At 41.4% G+C, this 18,226-nt stretch overlaps 1 protein-coding gene across 1 annotated transcript in view; it reads left to right on the top strand.

Annotated features, from left to right (window-relative positions):
* Window positions 1–18,226, top strand: part of RAE1 (ribonucleic acid export 1) — a 96,467-nt gene that overhangs the window by 44,407 nt on the left and 33,834 nt on the right. Inside the window, exon 3 of the mRNA XM_069243592.1 lies at window positions 1,767–1,871. Coding sequence (XP_069099693.1) covers window positions 1,767–1,871 — 105 coding nt within the window. The remainder of the gene's footprint in view (window positions 1–1,766; window positions 1,872–18,226) is intronic.

The raw sequence follows: 18,226 nt of genomic DNA, 5'->3' as shown, positions 1-18,226 counted from the left end.
TCTGTATTATCTGCCTTGCCTCAAGCCATGTTCCAGAGCCGACTATGAGTTTTATTGACGATATTTCTATCAGAATACATGTCTTCTTCTAAAGTATATTCTACTACATGCTTTCAGTTTCTTCTCTGTGCTCACAAAAAAGAGGGGCAAACATTGCAAGATGTTCGTAATGGGCATTAAAGAGGGGAAAGCTGTGCATTGAATAGAACCCAAAGATGAACACACTCCTTTATATAGTTCTCCAATACTCATTAAAGAAGTAACATTGTGCTGTGCCTCTTTCATTTTTACTCACTTCTTCAGGAAAATAGATTACCTAAATGACAGTGGCAGTTGGGACACTTTGTCTGTTGAGAGTGGCCTTACGGAACAACTGACAGTCCAAGACTGAGGTGTTCCACAGTTTTCAGCTGGCTATGGGAGTTGGTTGATGTAGGCTTTTGTAGAAACCAAAATAGTACCAAAGGAACTGAGAAATTAGAAGCACCAACATTCCACATAGCTTGTCTGTACGATCGTTCACTTCTGGCTAGCCACTCTGGCAGCAGCTTGACATTTGAAAATTATACCTTTCTCCTCTTCTGGTATCAGAGTGGTCTCACGTGCATGTCTTATTCAGCATACTTTGCATTCCTATTGAACGAAACTTTGTCTCTGACTTTATTATTAGCTCATTAATAACGTTGTTAATTGAAGGGCTCATTCCTGTCTCGCTCTTCCTGGCAGCAGTTTCTTCCAGCAAGGTCTCATTTGTCTTTTTTTTTTCTCATTTGTCTTTTAAGGGTCAAACTAGAAAGTTCCTTTTAGGTGATCTGTATTGAAAAGAAAACCATCTTGCTGGAGACTATTTCTGCAGGTTCCTAACTGGCCATTGTAAATCTTTGGTGGTAAAGTTCTTCTGAATTATAGGACAATTGAGAGCCTTGCTGTCCAATTGGAGTTTTCCAGATGTGTCACCGTGATAAGTATTAAGGATGCCTTTCGCTTGTATTTGTATTAGGAACGGCTACCTCCTTATTCTGTTGATCTTATTGACCACTTGATTCCAGCAGAGATTGATCATGGGAATTTCATCTTAATTGTGTAGAGGAAGTGAGTTTTAGAACTAGCCACAATGTTTTCCTATTGCCAGTTGGATGGCAGTAGATTGACAGATGTGAATGGACCATGGGTAGAGGATAACGAAAATTATTATATTGCAATAATTTACCTTTAATTTGTTGATAGCATTAAATATGTTTTTTAGCAATAGCAAAATGTTTTAACAAATAGCATACCTTGATGTAGGTTTTAGCAAATGTGACACTGCAATAAAAACGAAAACATTTCCAGTACTTTCTTCTGCAGTTAGATTCTATTTTGTCATCACATGAAAATTGGCATAGTTTATAGACATTAAACCACTTCATTAACTAGAAATGCATACATTATAGTGACCTGTGATTTTAAATTTGAGGATATGCCTGTTTAGCGACGACTACTCCTTATTATTTTTATTACTTTTCCTTTATTACTGAATGAAAGTGTAGAGTTCTATTTTTGTCTTGTTTTACAAAGAAGTAAAATAGACTACATCCAGGACTAAAAAAAACAAATATATGAAGAAATTCAGCTGTGCCAAAGGGAGGGGAAAAAGTTAAAGAAAATATGGTAAGAAAAAATGTATTTCTTTACCTAGATCCCGTATGAAAGAGCGTTATGCGCATTCTCATGTGTTTTGTTGTGTAATTGTATGTGTGTTATATGATTGTGCTTTGTTTTTATAGGATATTGAAGTTACATCTCCACCAGATGACAGTATTAGCTGCCTTTCTTTCAGTCCACCCACATTACCAGGCAACTTCCTGATTGCTGGGTCCTGGGCTAATGACGTAAGTTGTTTAAGACATATGATATTAAACCACACATATTATCTCCTTTGCTTTGGGTAACTATTCTTTTGTGACTTCGAAGAAGCACATAGTTATCGTTTGTTTTTATAAACACTTCTGCATGAGGTTTCTGTCAACAGTTCATACATTTTCTTTCCATTGCTGTTAAGTGTTTCCCCTTTCCCTGCTGGTGGTGATGGAAAATGGGGAAATCATTTCCTTTATTAAAGCAACCAAAATGCATTACGTACAATGGTTTTAGAATAGTCTGCACGTAAGGCAGTAACTTCCTTTTTACGATTTGAAGAAAGAGCATATTCATGACTATTGGTGTTCTAACTGCAATGTATAAAGTTGCCATCCTTAAATGAGAAGACATCATTTAAGAAATGTAAAAGTTGTGCAGGGGTATCTATCTCTAAGGGATAGCCTCTTTATGAATGTGTTTGTCGGCGGTATGAAGGTAATGTGGTAACGCTTTGTTTTTATTTTGTTCATGCTAAGATAAACCATTGTGCTGATTTCATCAACATCTGAAGCAAAATCGAGACAAAATGCACGTTTCTGTGTTAAATGAACTCTGAACAGTCTGCTCCATTACACATTATATCTTATGACCTTCAGTCGGGGATAACTGTGCCTGGCCCACTGCATTAAACAACACATTAATTCTGATTTTAACTAATCTGGCACAGATATATTTTGCAACATATTTGTCTGTCTCTGCTTTCTTTCTTGATGGGACTAGGTTTGTCTGTTTCAATTCTTGATTGATGCATGTGGTTCACCTTCGTAATACTTGAAGAATTATCAGTTCCTGTCAGTCTTTGTTGTGGTCTAGCCTTCCAGTCCTCTGACCTCAATCTTGCTTTCTCTGGTGAATATAGAAGCATTATGATAAGTGGTTGCTTAAGCCCTTAAGTTCAGTTTTATTTTTGTCAGAACGTTGCAGCAGTGAAATTTCACTGCTATTCCATGTGGGATTAATTACCTAAAGATACATTATTTGCTTACTCCAACACAAATGGACGATAACCTGTGGTTGTGTTTGCTACTCGGGCACCTCCTGTTTCCAGTCGATCAACATTTAAAAAAAAAATACGTGTCAAATTTCCCCTTTAAATTGTTAGTTTTGAGCCCTGACCAACAATTTAGTCCCCTTAATCTTCCAGCTCTTGCACTAGTGAACGGGTAGCTAATCAATCTCAATTCCAGCTATTCTCCCTAGTTCACATCTATGTCTGGAGAACTTTCATTGTTGTTCTTAACCATTGTAGTTATTCCCACAGCTTTTAGTCTATTGTGATGTCTATGTTGGCTTCAAACATACTGGTTAGTATTGACAATGGTTCTTCAGCGAGCTACTGTCAGCAATCGTAGGCAATCTTTCCATTCTCCTCTTCATGGAAATGTCTTGTGCAGCAATAGAATTGTTGAATTTTAATGCATATATGATGAATTGGAGTTTTATAATAGTTTTTCAATTTTGCAGTAGTTTAATGGACTAAGGTCTCAAACTTATTTTTTCACTGACTGGCTACAATAATGCTAATTCTTATTCTCTAAGTAGAATTAAAGCATTTCTAGTCATCACTATTTTGTCTGTTCCGCTGTTTTTCCTTCCATAGCATTTGAGAAGACATCCAATTTCCTTTCCAACCCTATTTGTGTTACATCCATAATTACTAAGTTATCTGCATATAGAACACAAGTTAGATGTTGTTCTCCCTTTCTGAGAGAGAATAGACGAGACTCAGTGGGAGTGAGGGTAACTGGTAAATAAAGGGCAAACCGAGTGGGTCCAGTACACAACCCTGTCATAATATATTTTCCAGACAACAGACTTTCTTGACCTAATTACACTCTTGACCAATTGCACCTGCGCTTTGCTTCAGGATCTCTAATGTCTTGTGATTTGTTTTTGATTTTTTTTTTTAGATTCTTAAGCTGCTTCCATAGTGTTTCACAATTAACCAAATCATAGACTGCCTTGAAGTCAACAAAACAGCAGAGTAAAAGTTGACCATCATTTCAGCGATTTCTTAGCCATCGACCATTGACTGAATGAATGGTATTATGGCTAATTACCTTTCTTAAAACAACCCTGATCCACTGGGATTAAATAATTCGCTTCTATCCATTTCTAGAGATAGGTAACTAAGACCTTGAGAATACTTTAGAACCCATATCTGTAAGGCTAATGAATACATTTATTGGGTCAAGTGAGTGGTCGTTCTTAAAGAGTGGCCCCTTTAAACCTTTCAGGCATAACTTCCATAATTATAATCACTTTAAATGTTTGGTTAAGAATTTTTGCCCACCAGTCAGTATTTACCTTATCAATCACTGATGGGAAGTTGTCTGGTTCTACCACTCTTGTAATTAGCTGGGACATCATTTCTTCTTTACTATTTTTAAATAAAATACTCTTCAAAAATTCCTCTTTATAGTTATACTTCACTAAAGGCGATTCTCTATACTCAGTAATATACCCTTTCTTCAGAAAACTTTATCAATTGCCTTCAGGCACCCTTCAGTTCACATTTTTAGATGCACCTCCCTTGCATTTTTGTAGTACATATGTGCCATTTCAGACAGGCGACAGCCATATTAAATCAGTTGTGCTCCTGCTTCCAAAGACAAAATCCTAGTCAAAATAGTAAGCCTCATTCTCTCCCATCCCCCTACCAAACACTAAACCACCCAGAACAGCATTATGGCCACTGGACGTCCTTAGTGAACTTTAGTGTTAGTCTCTTAGTTACAGTGAGTTATGGAGTGATTTATTGGTTTATCTTTCAAAATTAAGATGACTCATAAAAATAATGGACAGAGATGCTTGAATTGATCATACTCGATGAGAATTCACTGAATGGTATCCGTTGTAAGGTCACACCACACTGCCATTGTTGAAGAGGGCCAGCCACAAAAGGAGCAGCACAGCCTGAACTGCTGGGACACTTCTCAGAAAACTGTTCAGGCAAAACTGATGTTTTTCGGGTTTATCTATATTAACTCATGTATGGCTGGCTACAATGGCCTTCAATCTAAAAATAGTGTTACGAATTCCTGACGAGGGATTTTAGAAGGGATTTTAATGTTCTCAGAGGCTGACCATGATGGATCTGGCATATTTTCAGTCTTGCTTTTCACCTGATTACTCACAATGAAAAACCTCCATTACTTCCTAGGCTTATTTTGCATACTTGTACTTCTAAACAAACCTTTTTCTTAGTTTCAACTTATTGCAGAATGTATGGTAAAGTAACTCTGTGGTTAGTTTGGAATGGTAGAATACACATTTCTTCATAGAAAACCATAATTTAAACTGTTGAGTACACTCCATCTCTCTTTCTCTGGTAATGTTCCATGAATGCACTTGTCTCTCATTCTGGTCAGCTCTCAGTTGCTTCCAAGCTAATTCTGAACTACATTAGTGCACTCCATTTAAAATAGTAAACCAAAGTATACCTTTCCACTGAAGTATTGTTTGGGTACCTTAAGTAATAATTAGATTGGTGGTGTACTCATTGTAATGTCATCGGGTGTTTTCATTTGCAGTCAGTCACATAACATACCGATTTGCTAAAGTCTAAAATGTGATCTGTAAATTTGTCAGTGGATGTAGAGATTGAAAGGGATTTCATAATTCAGAGCAGGATTCCTTTACAGTCTGAAATCTTAAGCAGCTGCATTTTGCATCTAATCAGCATATAGATTTAGAAAGTGTCATCTTTGTGGTCTTTGAACTCCAGACACCTTTCAGAATGACATCTGCTCTTTAGTCACTGAATTTGCATCTAAACGTATGTCCTGCAATCTGTAAAACCAATTTATGCTTGCAGAATAAGTTAGTTGACCATTTACTTGCTCTGTATGCTACTATCAGGTATTGAGTCGGAAAAGTCCAAGTCCAAGAAAAGTTTTTTTTTTTTTTTTTTACATTAACCAGTTTTCACAGTACCCCATGTGTTGGCATGATCTTTAGGGTGTTGTTCCATTTAGCCAGCTGAGAAAATACTATCAATCTCTGTATGATTGAAAGGAAACAGAAAAGTTACGGAAGGCCTATGTAAACAAGGCATTGATACTTTAGGTTATAAGGGAACAAGAAGCATCATCTGTACCAAAGGATTGCTCCTGCCAACAATCTAATGGTCAATGAGAGCCAAGACTGTAGACCCGATGGTTACATCTCAGTGTTTTATAAGAGGTTTCCGGGAAGCCTTTTAACTCATTTTTGCTGAAGTGGCGAGGGAAGCTGAATCTGGTACTTTTGCCAAATGCCCCAGTAATATAGAGACAGAGCTATCAAATCTACTTATGACCCCTTGTTACATAGAGGGTTTTGTTGGAGAGCATAATGCTGAAATGAGGAGAGAAGCTGAATCGGGTATTCTTGCCACAGGCCCTAGTAATATAGAGACAGTCAGACAAACCTACTTATGACACCAGTTATAAGTTTTATCAGGTTGCTATGGCTTCTCCTCTACAGGATGTTCAGGAGAGTGGTGTAAAATCCCTAGACATGCAACAGTCTTTGAGTGAAATTAAAGTGGTGTCATGGGATGTGGCTGGATTGAAGGGAAAACTGGACTATTCGGATTGGGATTCTTTCATAAGCCAATATATTTGTTTATTCCAAGAAAACTGGTTGACTAAGGAAGTTCAGCACCCAGGGTATGCCGTCTATTCCAAGGTAGCTATTGGCGGGGGAAGGGAGGCCGTCTGTGGGACTCTCCTCTTGGGTAGCTCCCCACTTAGGTTGTACAGTTAAGGTTATAGAAACTGTCTTTGACGACATTTTATGATTTTGCTCACTTTTTGCCTATTGTATAGATCTCTACCTGGTTAATGTTTATTCTAGACCAATTGCCATGGGGCAAGAGTCTGCTGTGGTGGAGAATCTATCTGTTCATTTATCTACATTATCCGAGAGTAACAACAAGATAGTGTGCTGTGATTTTAATTGCCACTTCAAGCCTCTTAAAGTTAATACAGATATCATCTTATGTAATCAGTATAGTCTGTAGGCAATTCCTTTATTGACTGTACCTCTTATTGAGAAATGGACACCGTTGGCACTCCAGATCAATGCATTATAATTGAACCACTCCCTTCATGCCTGTATTGGGCGAACCAGATCTGGTAGACTAGGATCCCACACGTTCAATTGCACTGGCAGGACCTCTCTGATTGATTAGTAGTGGCCGTAAAAGCTAAGGCCCTCCTTAGTAGATATAATAGTCCTTTCCAGGCGTGATAGCAACCATAATTGGGGCTCCCCACCAGGAAAGTTACTGACATCTATCCAAAGCAATTACATGTTAGGTTAAGTCTGGTACCGAACAGACGTAGTGTTAAGTGGAGCGAACTCATGGAGACTCCTAACTATGTTAGGCCGTTACATGATGCATTCAGCATCGCTTTAGAGGAGTTGGGAAAAGTCAATAGATTTAGAGGAGAAATTTGGACAGTAGCCTAGATACCAAGGGTTGGTGGAAGCCCTTAAAGACTTATTTATGGTAGAAGCTCGCTTTGGAGGCTTCAGGAGGCACCATTCCTCATGGCCTAACAAACAGTGTAGTTTGGCTAAAAGGTTCTTACTTAAGGCCATAAAATGAAAAGGTAGTGGCTTGGTTCGAATTGCTAGAAGCAATTTCAAAAACACCATTACCATCACCAAGAAAGATTGGGAAACTCCTAAATGGGAGACTGTGCATAGTGCTATTAGGGACAAGGACTTTAGGGCCTTCTGGAGTATCGTAGCAAGAGGGAGTCCAGCAACTAGTGGTAATACGGATAGTAATATCCCAGCAGCTCAATGGAATGACTCTTTTTCTCTTTGTATGGTGAGCAAGTTGATGGGAATGATCAAGTGGGTTCTAACATCAGTAGGGCAGCCCCAATTTAAAGTACAGGAACAGGTGCTTAAGGATATTAACAAATTATCTCCTGGTAAGGCCCCTAGCATTGATGAAATACCTGGCACCTACATCATTCAGCATAAGAGATTTGGGGCCCATACTTCTTGGTTATTTTAAATGCTATCATGGAAGGGGTGCCTACTCCTAACACATGGGCTGGGGCAGAGATCATCCCTATTTTTAAAAAGGGTTCCCGCTTGCTCCCTGTCATTTATATACCCATAAGCCTGATTTATATGATGCATAGATTGGATTGAGGATAAGAAAATTCTTAGCCCGTTCCAGCCGGGTTTCTGCCAACGCACCTCTACTATTGATCAAGTATTCAGATTGCAGCTTTTATACTGGGAACATTTGTGTTGGAGGGTGCTAGCCTGTACGTGATATTTGGGGACTTCCAGGCGGTGTTTGATGTGGTCCCCATAGATGTTCTATGGCGGGTGTTGATGGACATGGGGTCCCACCATACTTGTGCAATATAATTCAAAGGCTACATGTGGGAAGCTTTGCACAGGCACATTATGGTAAATTGGGGGAACTCTTTGCACCTTCCCAATTAGGAAGGGTGTTAGACAATGCTGCGTGTTGGAACCAACATTAATCATTGTTACATTATTAGTTTAATTGAATGGTATTAATAATGATGCTCAGTTAAGGTGCCCACAATGATGTTCGCTGATGGCACCCTTCTTTTTTCAAAGACTCCAGTGGACATCCAAAGGAATTTGGACAGTCTTAATGATTTTTTAAAGATAAGGGGTTTTGAGTTTAACGTGACCAAAACTAAATTCATGGTACTTAATCCATCTTCTTCCACTTGATCTAACCCCCGACTGAATGGGATACCTCTGGAGAGGGTCACAGTATTCAAGTACTTGGGAATTATGTTAAATGAGCACATAGACTGGTCGTTCCGTATAGAAAATCAGAGATCGAGTTTGGCACAGTTTACTGGTGGGCTTGCAAAGACGTTCAGGGGGTCCTTTTTTAAACCTATCAGGCCTGTGATTGAAATCTATAGAGCACAAGCCTTGGGGGCGGTCATTTATGGGGTGGAGTTATGGGGCCACAAAGCAGTTGGTAACATTACTCAGAGAATGCATTTTTAGGCAATTATTGAATGTTCCCCAGCACACCTTTCGGTCTGTTAAGGTGTGATTTGGACCTCAGGCACATGTCTGAGTCCCTTGGTTCTTTTGTTTTGTTTTGGAGAAGAATGTGTGTCACATCCAAACTAATCTCCTACAGACACGGTTTGGAGGAGATCTTAGGGTCTCTGGATGCAGGGAAACTGCCTTGCCTCCGGCACATCAGGAAAACCCAGAAACATTTGGATCAAGCTGGTCTGTAGGAGCAGACCGCGGAGACCTGCTTGTCTGTGCCCAAGAAGGACTTTAAGTGTTATGAAATGTATAATTTGTCTTCTAATTTAATAAGCCCACCTCTAGGCTCCATGACCTGTAGATTGTTAGATTTTAAGGATTCCTATAGATTAGAACCTTACCTGGATGATGTTCAGCCAGCGCTTGCCTGGAAGCTATACCTGCAATTTAGACGTATTTCTTTGCCCCCTGCGCATGCTCACAAATAGTTGGAAGAGCGGGGCGATGTAGTAGGTTCTGCTGCCCTACTTGTGGCCTGGCAGAGGAGACAGTGGAGCATTTCCTCTCCTTTTGCCGGGCTTGTGGGAAGCTGCCCTGGTGTGTGGTGAGTACCTATGGTATCATCTTATACCAGGTCAAGGTATCCCCTATTAGTGAGGTGTTGCCGGTGTCTAGGAAGCCAGGCTCTCTAGAGGTAGCTGTGGATGGGCAGCCAAGACATTTCTAGGAGACATGCAAAGCTTATGCAATACCACTGTAGTCTCACAGCACTTACACTTGTGAAAGAACCACACAATGTTAAAAAAATAAAGGCACTTTATTTTATTGACACAAATACTAAAATACTAGATAGGCAATGCTCCAATGGGAGGTAAGTAAACACACTATTATTTGCACAGTAGCAATCAGAAATTGGCATAAAAAGCAATAGAAAACAGTGAAAAGCAATAGGCAATACTGAAGGTGTAGTGGGGGACCAAACAATATACTAAGAAAGTGGAATGTGAAAGTCGGGCCCCCACCATAGGAAGTGGAATCAGTAGAGAGGAGCTGGAGGAACTAGGAAGCCCACAAGGTATATACCAGAGTGCCCCCCCAGAGTCCAGGAGAAAAGAGGTAAGCAACTGGTTCTACCCAAACCAACTCAAAGGACTTCATTGAAGGATATTGGAAGACCCAGACAAGACTGCAAGAAACCAAAGGTGGAACCTGGAAGAGAAAGACCTGGAAAAGAATGGTCCCAAGTCCAGTTCACGTTGATGTGTCTAGTGGTGGCAGGAGCCACTAACCACCCATCTGTGGATGCAGGATTTGTTCAAGGTTGAGACGAAGACGGTCAGCAGTGCAGCGCTGTAGCAGATGAAGAGTTCCTGGGTGATGAAGTCGAGGTTCCATACTGATTGAAGAACTGCAGTCGGTCTGTGGTATGGAAAAACTGCCCACAAGCCTTGGCAAAGGCAAATGTTGCGGTTGGTAGAAAAGTGGAGCTGGCGGGGACCAGCAAGGTCCAGCAGGACTTATCCCACGGGGGGAGTCCCAGGCAACCCTCAGCAGTGCAGATTCTAAAGAAGAAGAAGCAGCCCCAACAGGACACCAACAGGCAAGGAGCCAAGAAGTCAAAGACAGGCCCATGTAGCACACCTAAAGAGAGGTCCCACGTTACAGGAGAAGCCCACAGAGGGCTGTGCGTCGCAAGGAAGAGTGCTGGGGCTACACAGAGCCTGAAGATCTCTTGGAGGAGATGCTGACAAGCCGTGGTAGCTGCAGGAGACGCGGTGAACGAGGGTACTGTCCTGCGTGGGGCGGCAAGGGCCTACCTTCACCGAAGTTGGACTGCTGGCAGAGAGGACGAAGGGGACCACACCAGGCCACCACTTGTGATGCAGGATCCACACAGATCAGGATGAGAGGTGATCCATGCAGCTGGTCATCGTTGCAGTTGGTGCCTTCGGATGCAAAGAAGTGACTCCTTCACTCCATGGGAGATTCTTTCTTGCTTCTTGTGCAGACTGAAGACTTGCTGCCCTCAGAGGATGCAGAACTGGGGAAATGTTGCAGTTGGTGGAAGGAGCAGGAGAAACAATGTTGCAGAGCAGAGTCGTCGCTGTAGCTGCAGATTGTAGGTTCCTGTGGAGTCCACTTGCCGTTCCAGTGGCCAAAAGTCAAAATAAACAATGCAGAGGAGTCCTGCTGGAGTCTTGCACGTCATATCTGGCGACCCACCCAAAAGGGACACCCTAAATAGCCCTGGAAGGGGGATTGGTCACCTAGCCAGGTGACCATCTATTAGAAGGGTCTGCAACGTAACCTACCTGACCTGGCCATTCAGATGCTCCCAGAGGCCTCCACCCACCTTGGATTCAAGATGGCAGAATCAAGGGGGCATCTGGAGAAGCTCTGGGCACCACCCCCGGGGGGGGGAGGGGGGTGGTGGTGATGATGGACAGGGGAATGGTTACTCCCCTTTTCTATTGTCCAGTTTCACACCATAGCAGGGACTAGAGGTCCCTGAACCGGTGCAGACTGGTTTATGCAAAGAGGGCACCAAGTGTGCCCTTCGAAGAAAACCAGTGTGGCTTGGGGAGGCTACCCCTCCCAAACCATGTAACACCTATTTCCAAAGGGAGAGGGTGTTATCTCCCTCTCCCTAAGGAAATCCTTTGTTCTGCCCTTCTGGGCTTGAGCTGGTCAAGCAGCAAGAGGGCAGAAACTCATCTGAGGGGTGGTAGTAGCGTGGGCTGCCTGGGAAACCCCAGAAAGCTGGTAAGAGCCCCCAGAGTGCATGGAATCATGCAGCCAATACTGGCAACAGTATTTGGGTCTGATTCTGACATGTTTGATACCAAACAAACATGCCTAGGTTCAGAGTTACCATTATGTAGCTAGATATAGGTAGTGACCTATGTTCAGTACACGCGTAAAATGGCGTCACCGCACTCATGAAGTCCAGAAAAATGGAGCTGGAGTTTGTACCTGCACCCTGTTCTCTGGGCTGTGAGGGCCCAGTAGAGGGGGTGACTTACAGTGACCTGGTGCAGTGACCTGAAGTAAGAGTGCATGCACTTTTTCACGCAGTCTGAAATGGCATGCCTGCAGACACATTTTTTAAGGGCTGCCATGGGAGGCATAATACATGCTGCAGCCCCTGGGGAACCCCTGGTGTCCCAATGCCCTCGGTAAAATATTTTATGGATTAATAAGAGGGGGCACCAGTATGCCAAATGTGGGGGTGTTTGCGGTCCAAGCAACCAAGTTTAAAGGAGAGAGCAAAGTCACTGGGGTCCTGGTTTGCAGGATTCCAGTGCACACAGTCAAAACCTACTGCTAACAGTCAAAATGTGGAGGTAACCAAGCCAAAAAGGGGGTACTTGCTACAAGGCATACCAGAAATCAAGATCTAAATGGTTGGTTACACTCTGTAGGAACCTAGGTATAGGGCAGTGCCATACAACACTCAAGATTTTGAACACAGATACACAACAATCAATCATCTTTGCTGTTTCCAGATATTTATTTTTGGCTTGGTGCATAAGGAAAATGTATGTGTGACCGCTTCGTACACTCTGTTGAGCTATCAATTTTATATTTAGTTATTAATAGTTATTTATTTATCTTTTAACTTTATTTAATATAGATACACACTTTTGAGAAATTTGTTGCACTGCGCTTTTACGTAGAAACTTCATTTATTAATTGTGCAATGTATGCTGTTTTTTTTCTATACTTTTATGACGTTGAGCCTCAATAAAGTAAACAAACAAACATTTATTTTTGTAGAGAAATTGGATTAGTCACACTTTCAGTTATAGAGATGATAATAACGATTGTGCTGGAAATGGGAAATGTTTCCAAACTTAGCATCTCAACAGGCACATAGCACTTAAAAACATATATTTTAAGTTGTTTAAATGAGTGAAGGAGGGGGGAAAGGTTAGACCTGTTGACATCACAAAGAGAATATTTGATACTATTGCCTGTTTTCAGTACATAGGAAGAAAACAGCCCCCATTAGTTTTTTTTTAGAACACTGCTTATAGACTTAGCGGTAATTCAGAATGCAGTTAGTGCAGAAAGCTGTGTAATGCTCACATGAGGAAATAACAAATAAAATAATCAGAAAGCAAAAAATCACGTTTTATTGTTAAATCAATAAACCATCTAACAAAACCAGAGAATTTTTACAGATTTTCCTGAATGGAACAGGACTCAAAGCTGTTAAGGGTACACATGTTGCCACTGAGCGGCACTGTGAAAACCTGATACCAGTGTTTGAGACTAAGATTTTTGTGAGATTTCCATTAAATCTGGTTGCCACTTTGCCTACCAGTGATCCACTCAAATCCTACATGCATTCTGATAGTTCATAGGCCTAGATCTGGTTCGGTATGATCTTTGAGAATCTCAGTCTACCCACACATAGCTAGAGCAAAATAAGACCACACCTTCACACTTGCTTCAGAGGTAAACATCCTAACTGCTTCTTTAACAACAAGAAATAATCACCAAACACTCTAAAACGTGCTGTTAGTACTCCATTACTAAAGAAACTATTGACCAGTCCACTGGAATCCGCAAATTACAGACCTTTCAACAGCCATATCATTATCAGTAAGATAATGAAAAGCACAAGAATTAATCATCCCTAGCTTAATTCTGCAGGGCAAGTAATATAGTTTCAGACAGGGAAGATCTTCCTCTGTGTCACAATTTATCATCTGCTGGGCATGAATGTGCCAGAGTCCTCCTTGAACTATTGAATGCTTATGGTACATGGAGCATAAAACTTTGTCAGCATGCTTGGAGAATTGGGCCTGGATCACCGGATTATCTCTTCAGTGATGTCATTCACTGTTGAAAACTGCATTCAGCAAATCAAAATTGGCTCTTCATTGTCTGCTTTGAAACTCTTCTCATGCAGCTATCTCATGAATTCATTCTCTTTCCTTTAATGTTAACATATAAATGAATCAATTGATGCAGTTTTCCAAATAACACAAACAGGTCCATATGGTCGAAGATGATATACATCTTGAGTCTCTACAGTGAGTTGAAGTAAATAGTACAAAAATATCACTACCTGTCGGAAAGAAGTTTATCATTGGACGAAAGAGAACTATTTATAAAACATTAATCCTCAGATTCCGAGATACCACTGTTGATACCTTCCTTTTGTCTGGTCAGAGGAATTAGCTGTATCATTGAGGAACCAGCTATATCACTGACTCCAACCAAACCAGTAAAAACTAATCTCAAAGTATGGTTTGATTTGAAACAATCATTTCACTTTCATGTCAAAATGATAAAGAAAAGCAAGTGTTAATGTCATGCTTCTGAGAACTGTCATCCAGCTGCTATAGCTTTCTCATCGGATTGGACTAAACTACTGTAACTTTGCTTACACTGCCGACCAGAAGAAGGATTCTTTAGACTACAAATCCAAGCAGCCAGAATCTTTTTCGTTCTAAAGAAGTTGTCTTTCAGTACAACTGAACTAGTGTTTTATTACATCAAAGTAATTTAACATGCTTTTTTAACATTTATTTTAAAAGCACAAGAGGAGGAAATATGTCATAAATACAGATCTGCCCCCAATTCCAATGTAACATCACCAAAATTAATCGAAAAACTGAGCAGCACGAACATAAAACAAAGTCATTGTGAAATCCATGAAGTGCATTTCGTGCTTTACCTTACCCCAAAGAAAATTCTAACTAAATAATGGGCTCAGGATCCATAACATGCACCCTATTCAGTGCCATACCAGTGTCTCAATTGGAAACAGAAATACTAGGGTATTGGCAAAAAATCTCAAAGGAGGAAGTGATAAAGAGCAGACAGCTTTCTACCATCATCACTGTACTCCCAGTTTAAGGTACCTTACAAGAAACAACCGAGCCCTGCAGCTGTGCCCAGATCCATTCACCTTTTTTCTTCACTTTTGTGTTCTTCCGCGATACAAAGACCTTTCTAGATTGAATAATGCCAAGCAAGCTTGACAACCATTGTGAAAAGGGTAGAGGGCCAGGATGCAACCTGGCGGAAGCAATTCATAACCGGAGCACCGCCATAGATATAAAGATGAAGATCTTACAAGGCCCAGGGCTGAGCTCATTGTGAACTCCCAGGAGTACTAACTGAGGGGTTAAAGTGATATCCAGCTATAACGAGCTCCCCAAAAATTAAACCATCTCCTTTTTTAATTATTTTAAGTTCGGGAAAGAACAAAACATATAGATTAGATCCTCTTCCGGGAGCTGACACCGCGGGCAGTAAGTGCCAGCTGACCCCATCCCAACTTAGCTATCTTTGCTGGTGTGTCATAAAGATCAAACACTTTTTTATTGTGCTGTGCTTGTGGACCAGCTGAACATAACACTGTCTGGCCAAGTTTGAGAGATTCAAGAAAAGAACAATCCGAGGTACCCAATCTCTTTTGCCATTCTTACATCTGATCATCCCAAGTCAAAGAATTCAAACTACTATAAATTGGACTGATTTAACATTCCATCCCATCCCCAAGAAGCTCAATCCGCCCTACTTTTGTGAATCCACTAGAACCCCCGCCCTTCCTATAAAGAAAATTCAGGTTTTGAAGATACTCTAAAAAAAAATACTTATGGCTAATCATACAATTACCCCGCCGTTCCTCTAAGGAGATAATCCCACTCCCATCATAAAAGTCTCCTAACCACCACAACCCCCAGCCACTCCAGGCTTGTACATGATGATTGTTAAAAATCTCAGGGAGTATGGGATTTCTGTGAAGCAAACTGTAATGTTTTAGTCGCCCTATCCCTAATTTCTTTCAGAGAGCAATCCAAATCTTGCTTGCGGCCCGGAGTGTCTTAAACTGGACCTTCTTCAAATAGCTGGATTGGACCTGTCTCAAGAAACACTCTTGGGCTTCTTCCCCACTCAGTAGAACATAAGCTGGTGGAACTGTATAATCAGTCATCTCTTCTTCACTTTGTTCCTCTACCAAAGAGTACATCTATTTCAAAGCTGCTGACTGGTAATATAATTTAAAATTCAACACTGCCTAGCCTCCCCTCTCCCTAAGTAATATCAGATACATAAGGGCCCTTCTAGTCTTGACGTAAGCACAGATGAATCTACGTACAAGCTCATCCAATATCTTAAACCAATGGCCCTCGAATGTCAGCGGGAAAGCCCCGAAGAAATACAGAACTTTGGGCAAAAATAGCATCTTAATAATATTGCACTGACCCACAATAGACAGGTGAAGACTGTCTGGTCTCTGTAATTCGATCTTAGCCCTCCTGATGAGCGGTGCTACATAACCTCCACTATTTGGTCTAAGTCTGCAATAATAGTGACTCCCAGATATACAACGTTCTCAACGACCCGCATGTGTGTAAATTGAGTATATCTATTAATCACAACCTAAGACCTACTTTGATTTAGCAGCTATTCAGAAAATTCCCCTGAAAGTCTCTTGTTCACTCTCCTGCATTCCCCCCCTTTCGCCCCATGATCTGGCATGATAATAGGAACATCATCTGCAAGCTCTTTTGTGTCCCAGCCTTGAAAATGCATGGATAAAATTAGTTCACTAGACTCTTATTCCCTAAGCTGAGGGACAATGTAGAGGGCAATAAGCAACTGACAACCTGGGCACCCCTGCATAGTACCCTGCTGCATCTGGATCAGGTCAAACCGGCCTCACATTAACTGTACCCCTACAATAGGCTTACGGTATTCTGCTTGCATGACCTTCATAAAATCCTGCTTAAATCCAACACAGCTTATTACCTGCCACAGATACCTCCAGGAGATCCTCTCAGACTCTTTCTCTGTGTCTAGCAGTTTTAAAGCCATAGGTTCTCCAGAGGTAGCCACTGCGTCAAAAAGAGTAATCACTTGGCTGGCATGGTCCCCCTTCCCGGAACGAACCTGTGTTGCAGCAGGGAGACAGTCTTGCTTATACTTTGGCTGAGCCTTGAGGCAAACACCTTGGAGTATAATTTGGTGTCACTGTTTATTAAAGTGATTGGTCTAAACAAAAAAACACGTTTGCTGAAGACCATGATTCTGGTACGACTTCATCCTTTTGTAGTGCCAAGAAAAGATCAACGAGGTCTGGGCCAGTTGTCTGGGAAAAAAAGACAACTGCCTTCCCGGATGCCAGACTTTTAAGAGCAGTCAAAATTTCCTCCTCACTCATAGGAGTGTTCTGAAGATCTCGGTCCTCGTTTCCTACCTTATTCACTGGAAGGGCCTCCACAAACTGTCAGCTGTTCCTGGGAACCTGCTCTTTCTCCCAGTACAACCCCTCATAGTATCTCGAAAATGCTCGGATTTCATCACGGTCTGTAGCCAGGTCCCTCTGAAAATCTTATTTCAGTGATCTCACCTTGACTTTCCCACTGTCTAGTTCAAACCGCCAGGAGATGGCCCACCCATTCACTATATTCTCATCTCCAGGTTAAGAACTTATCAGCTACTTTTGTTGATGAGATATTGGTGACAGCGGCCCTAGCAACAACCACCCTGTAATGAGTTACATCTAAATAAGCCACCGCAGATGTAAGTTGGGCCTCTGCTTCCCACAGCACTCTATACAAATCCATAAACTGTTGATTCTACTTCTTTTGCCGGTGCAGGCTGATGCTAAGCATCTCTCCCCTGAAAGCATCCCAGCCCATCCCGGGTGAGACGTTTCCCCAGTTAAATTTAGAAAAAGCATTGTAATATCCAATCATTCATATGTTGGATTTAGTCCTCGTTGCTAAGCAGTGCTCTCACAAAAGACAAATCCTGCTGCAATTTAACCTTGCCCTTCACCTGGATTTCTAAAACGAGTTGGTTGTGATCAGACATAACCCTGGAGTATTTTTCGATCTTACAGTCTTTAAGGAAATTAACTGAGATCAGAAAACAGTCCAGCCGCAACTGTTTCTTGTGGAAGACAGAAAAGAAAGTAAAGCCAGGATCTGAATTCTTCGCCCTGGCCCACACATCACACAGCCCATGGTCCTTTCCAAGAAAAAGTAGGGATTTAAATACCCTAGGCTTCCTAACACTATAAGCGGGAGCTCTGCTACCCAAAAGACCACCAATCAGATTACTAATGAAGGCCCCGCAAATTATGATTGGAGTTGACCATTGGGACAATTCTGTGGTCAGCCAAACAAAGACCACTGAGCATGCAGTGAAGGAGCTTTGTTTATCTTGCTATGATGTAATGACCCAATGCCAATATCTATCAGCAAGCCTACGATTAAATCAACCTAAGTTTTTTTTTGTGCTAAAATCGCTACCCCCGTGTCCTAGTGCTCTGTGTGGTACAAACTACAAGTGAAAA

This window comes from Pleurodeles waltl, chromosome 7 (assembly GCF_031143425.1).
Source record: "Pleurodeles waltl isolate 20211129_DDA chromosome 7, aPleWal1.hap1.20221129, whole genome shotgun sequence".
Taxonomy (NCBI): domain Eukaryota; kingdom Metazoa; phylum Chordata; class Amphibia; order Caudata; family Salamandridae; genus Pleurodeles; species Pleurodeles waltl.
The sequence above is the reverse complement of the archived record's forward strand: the minus strand, read 5'-3'. Positions and strand labels throughout refer to the sequence as shown.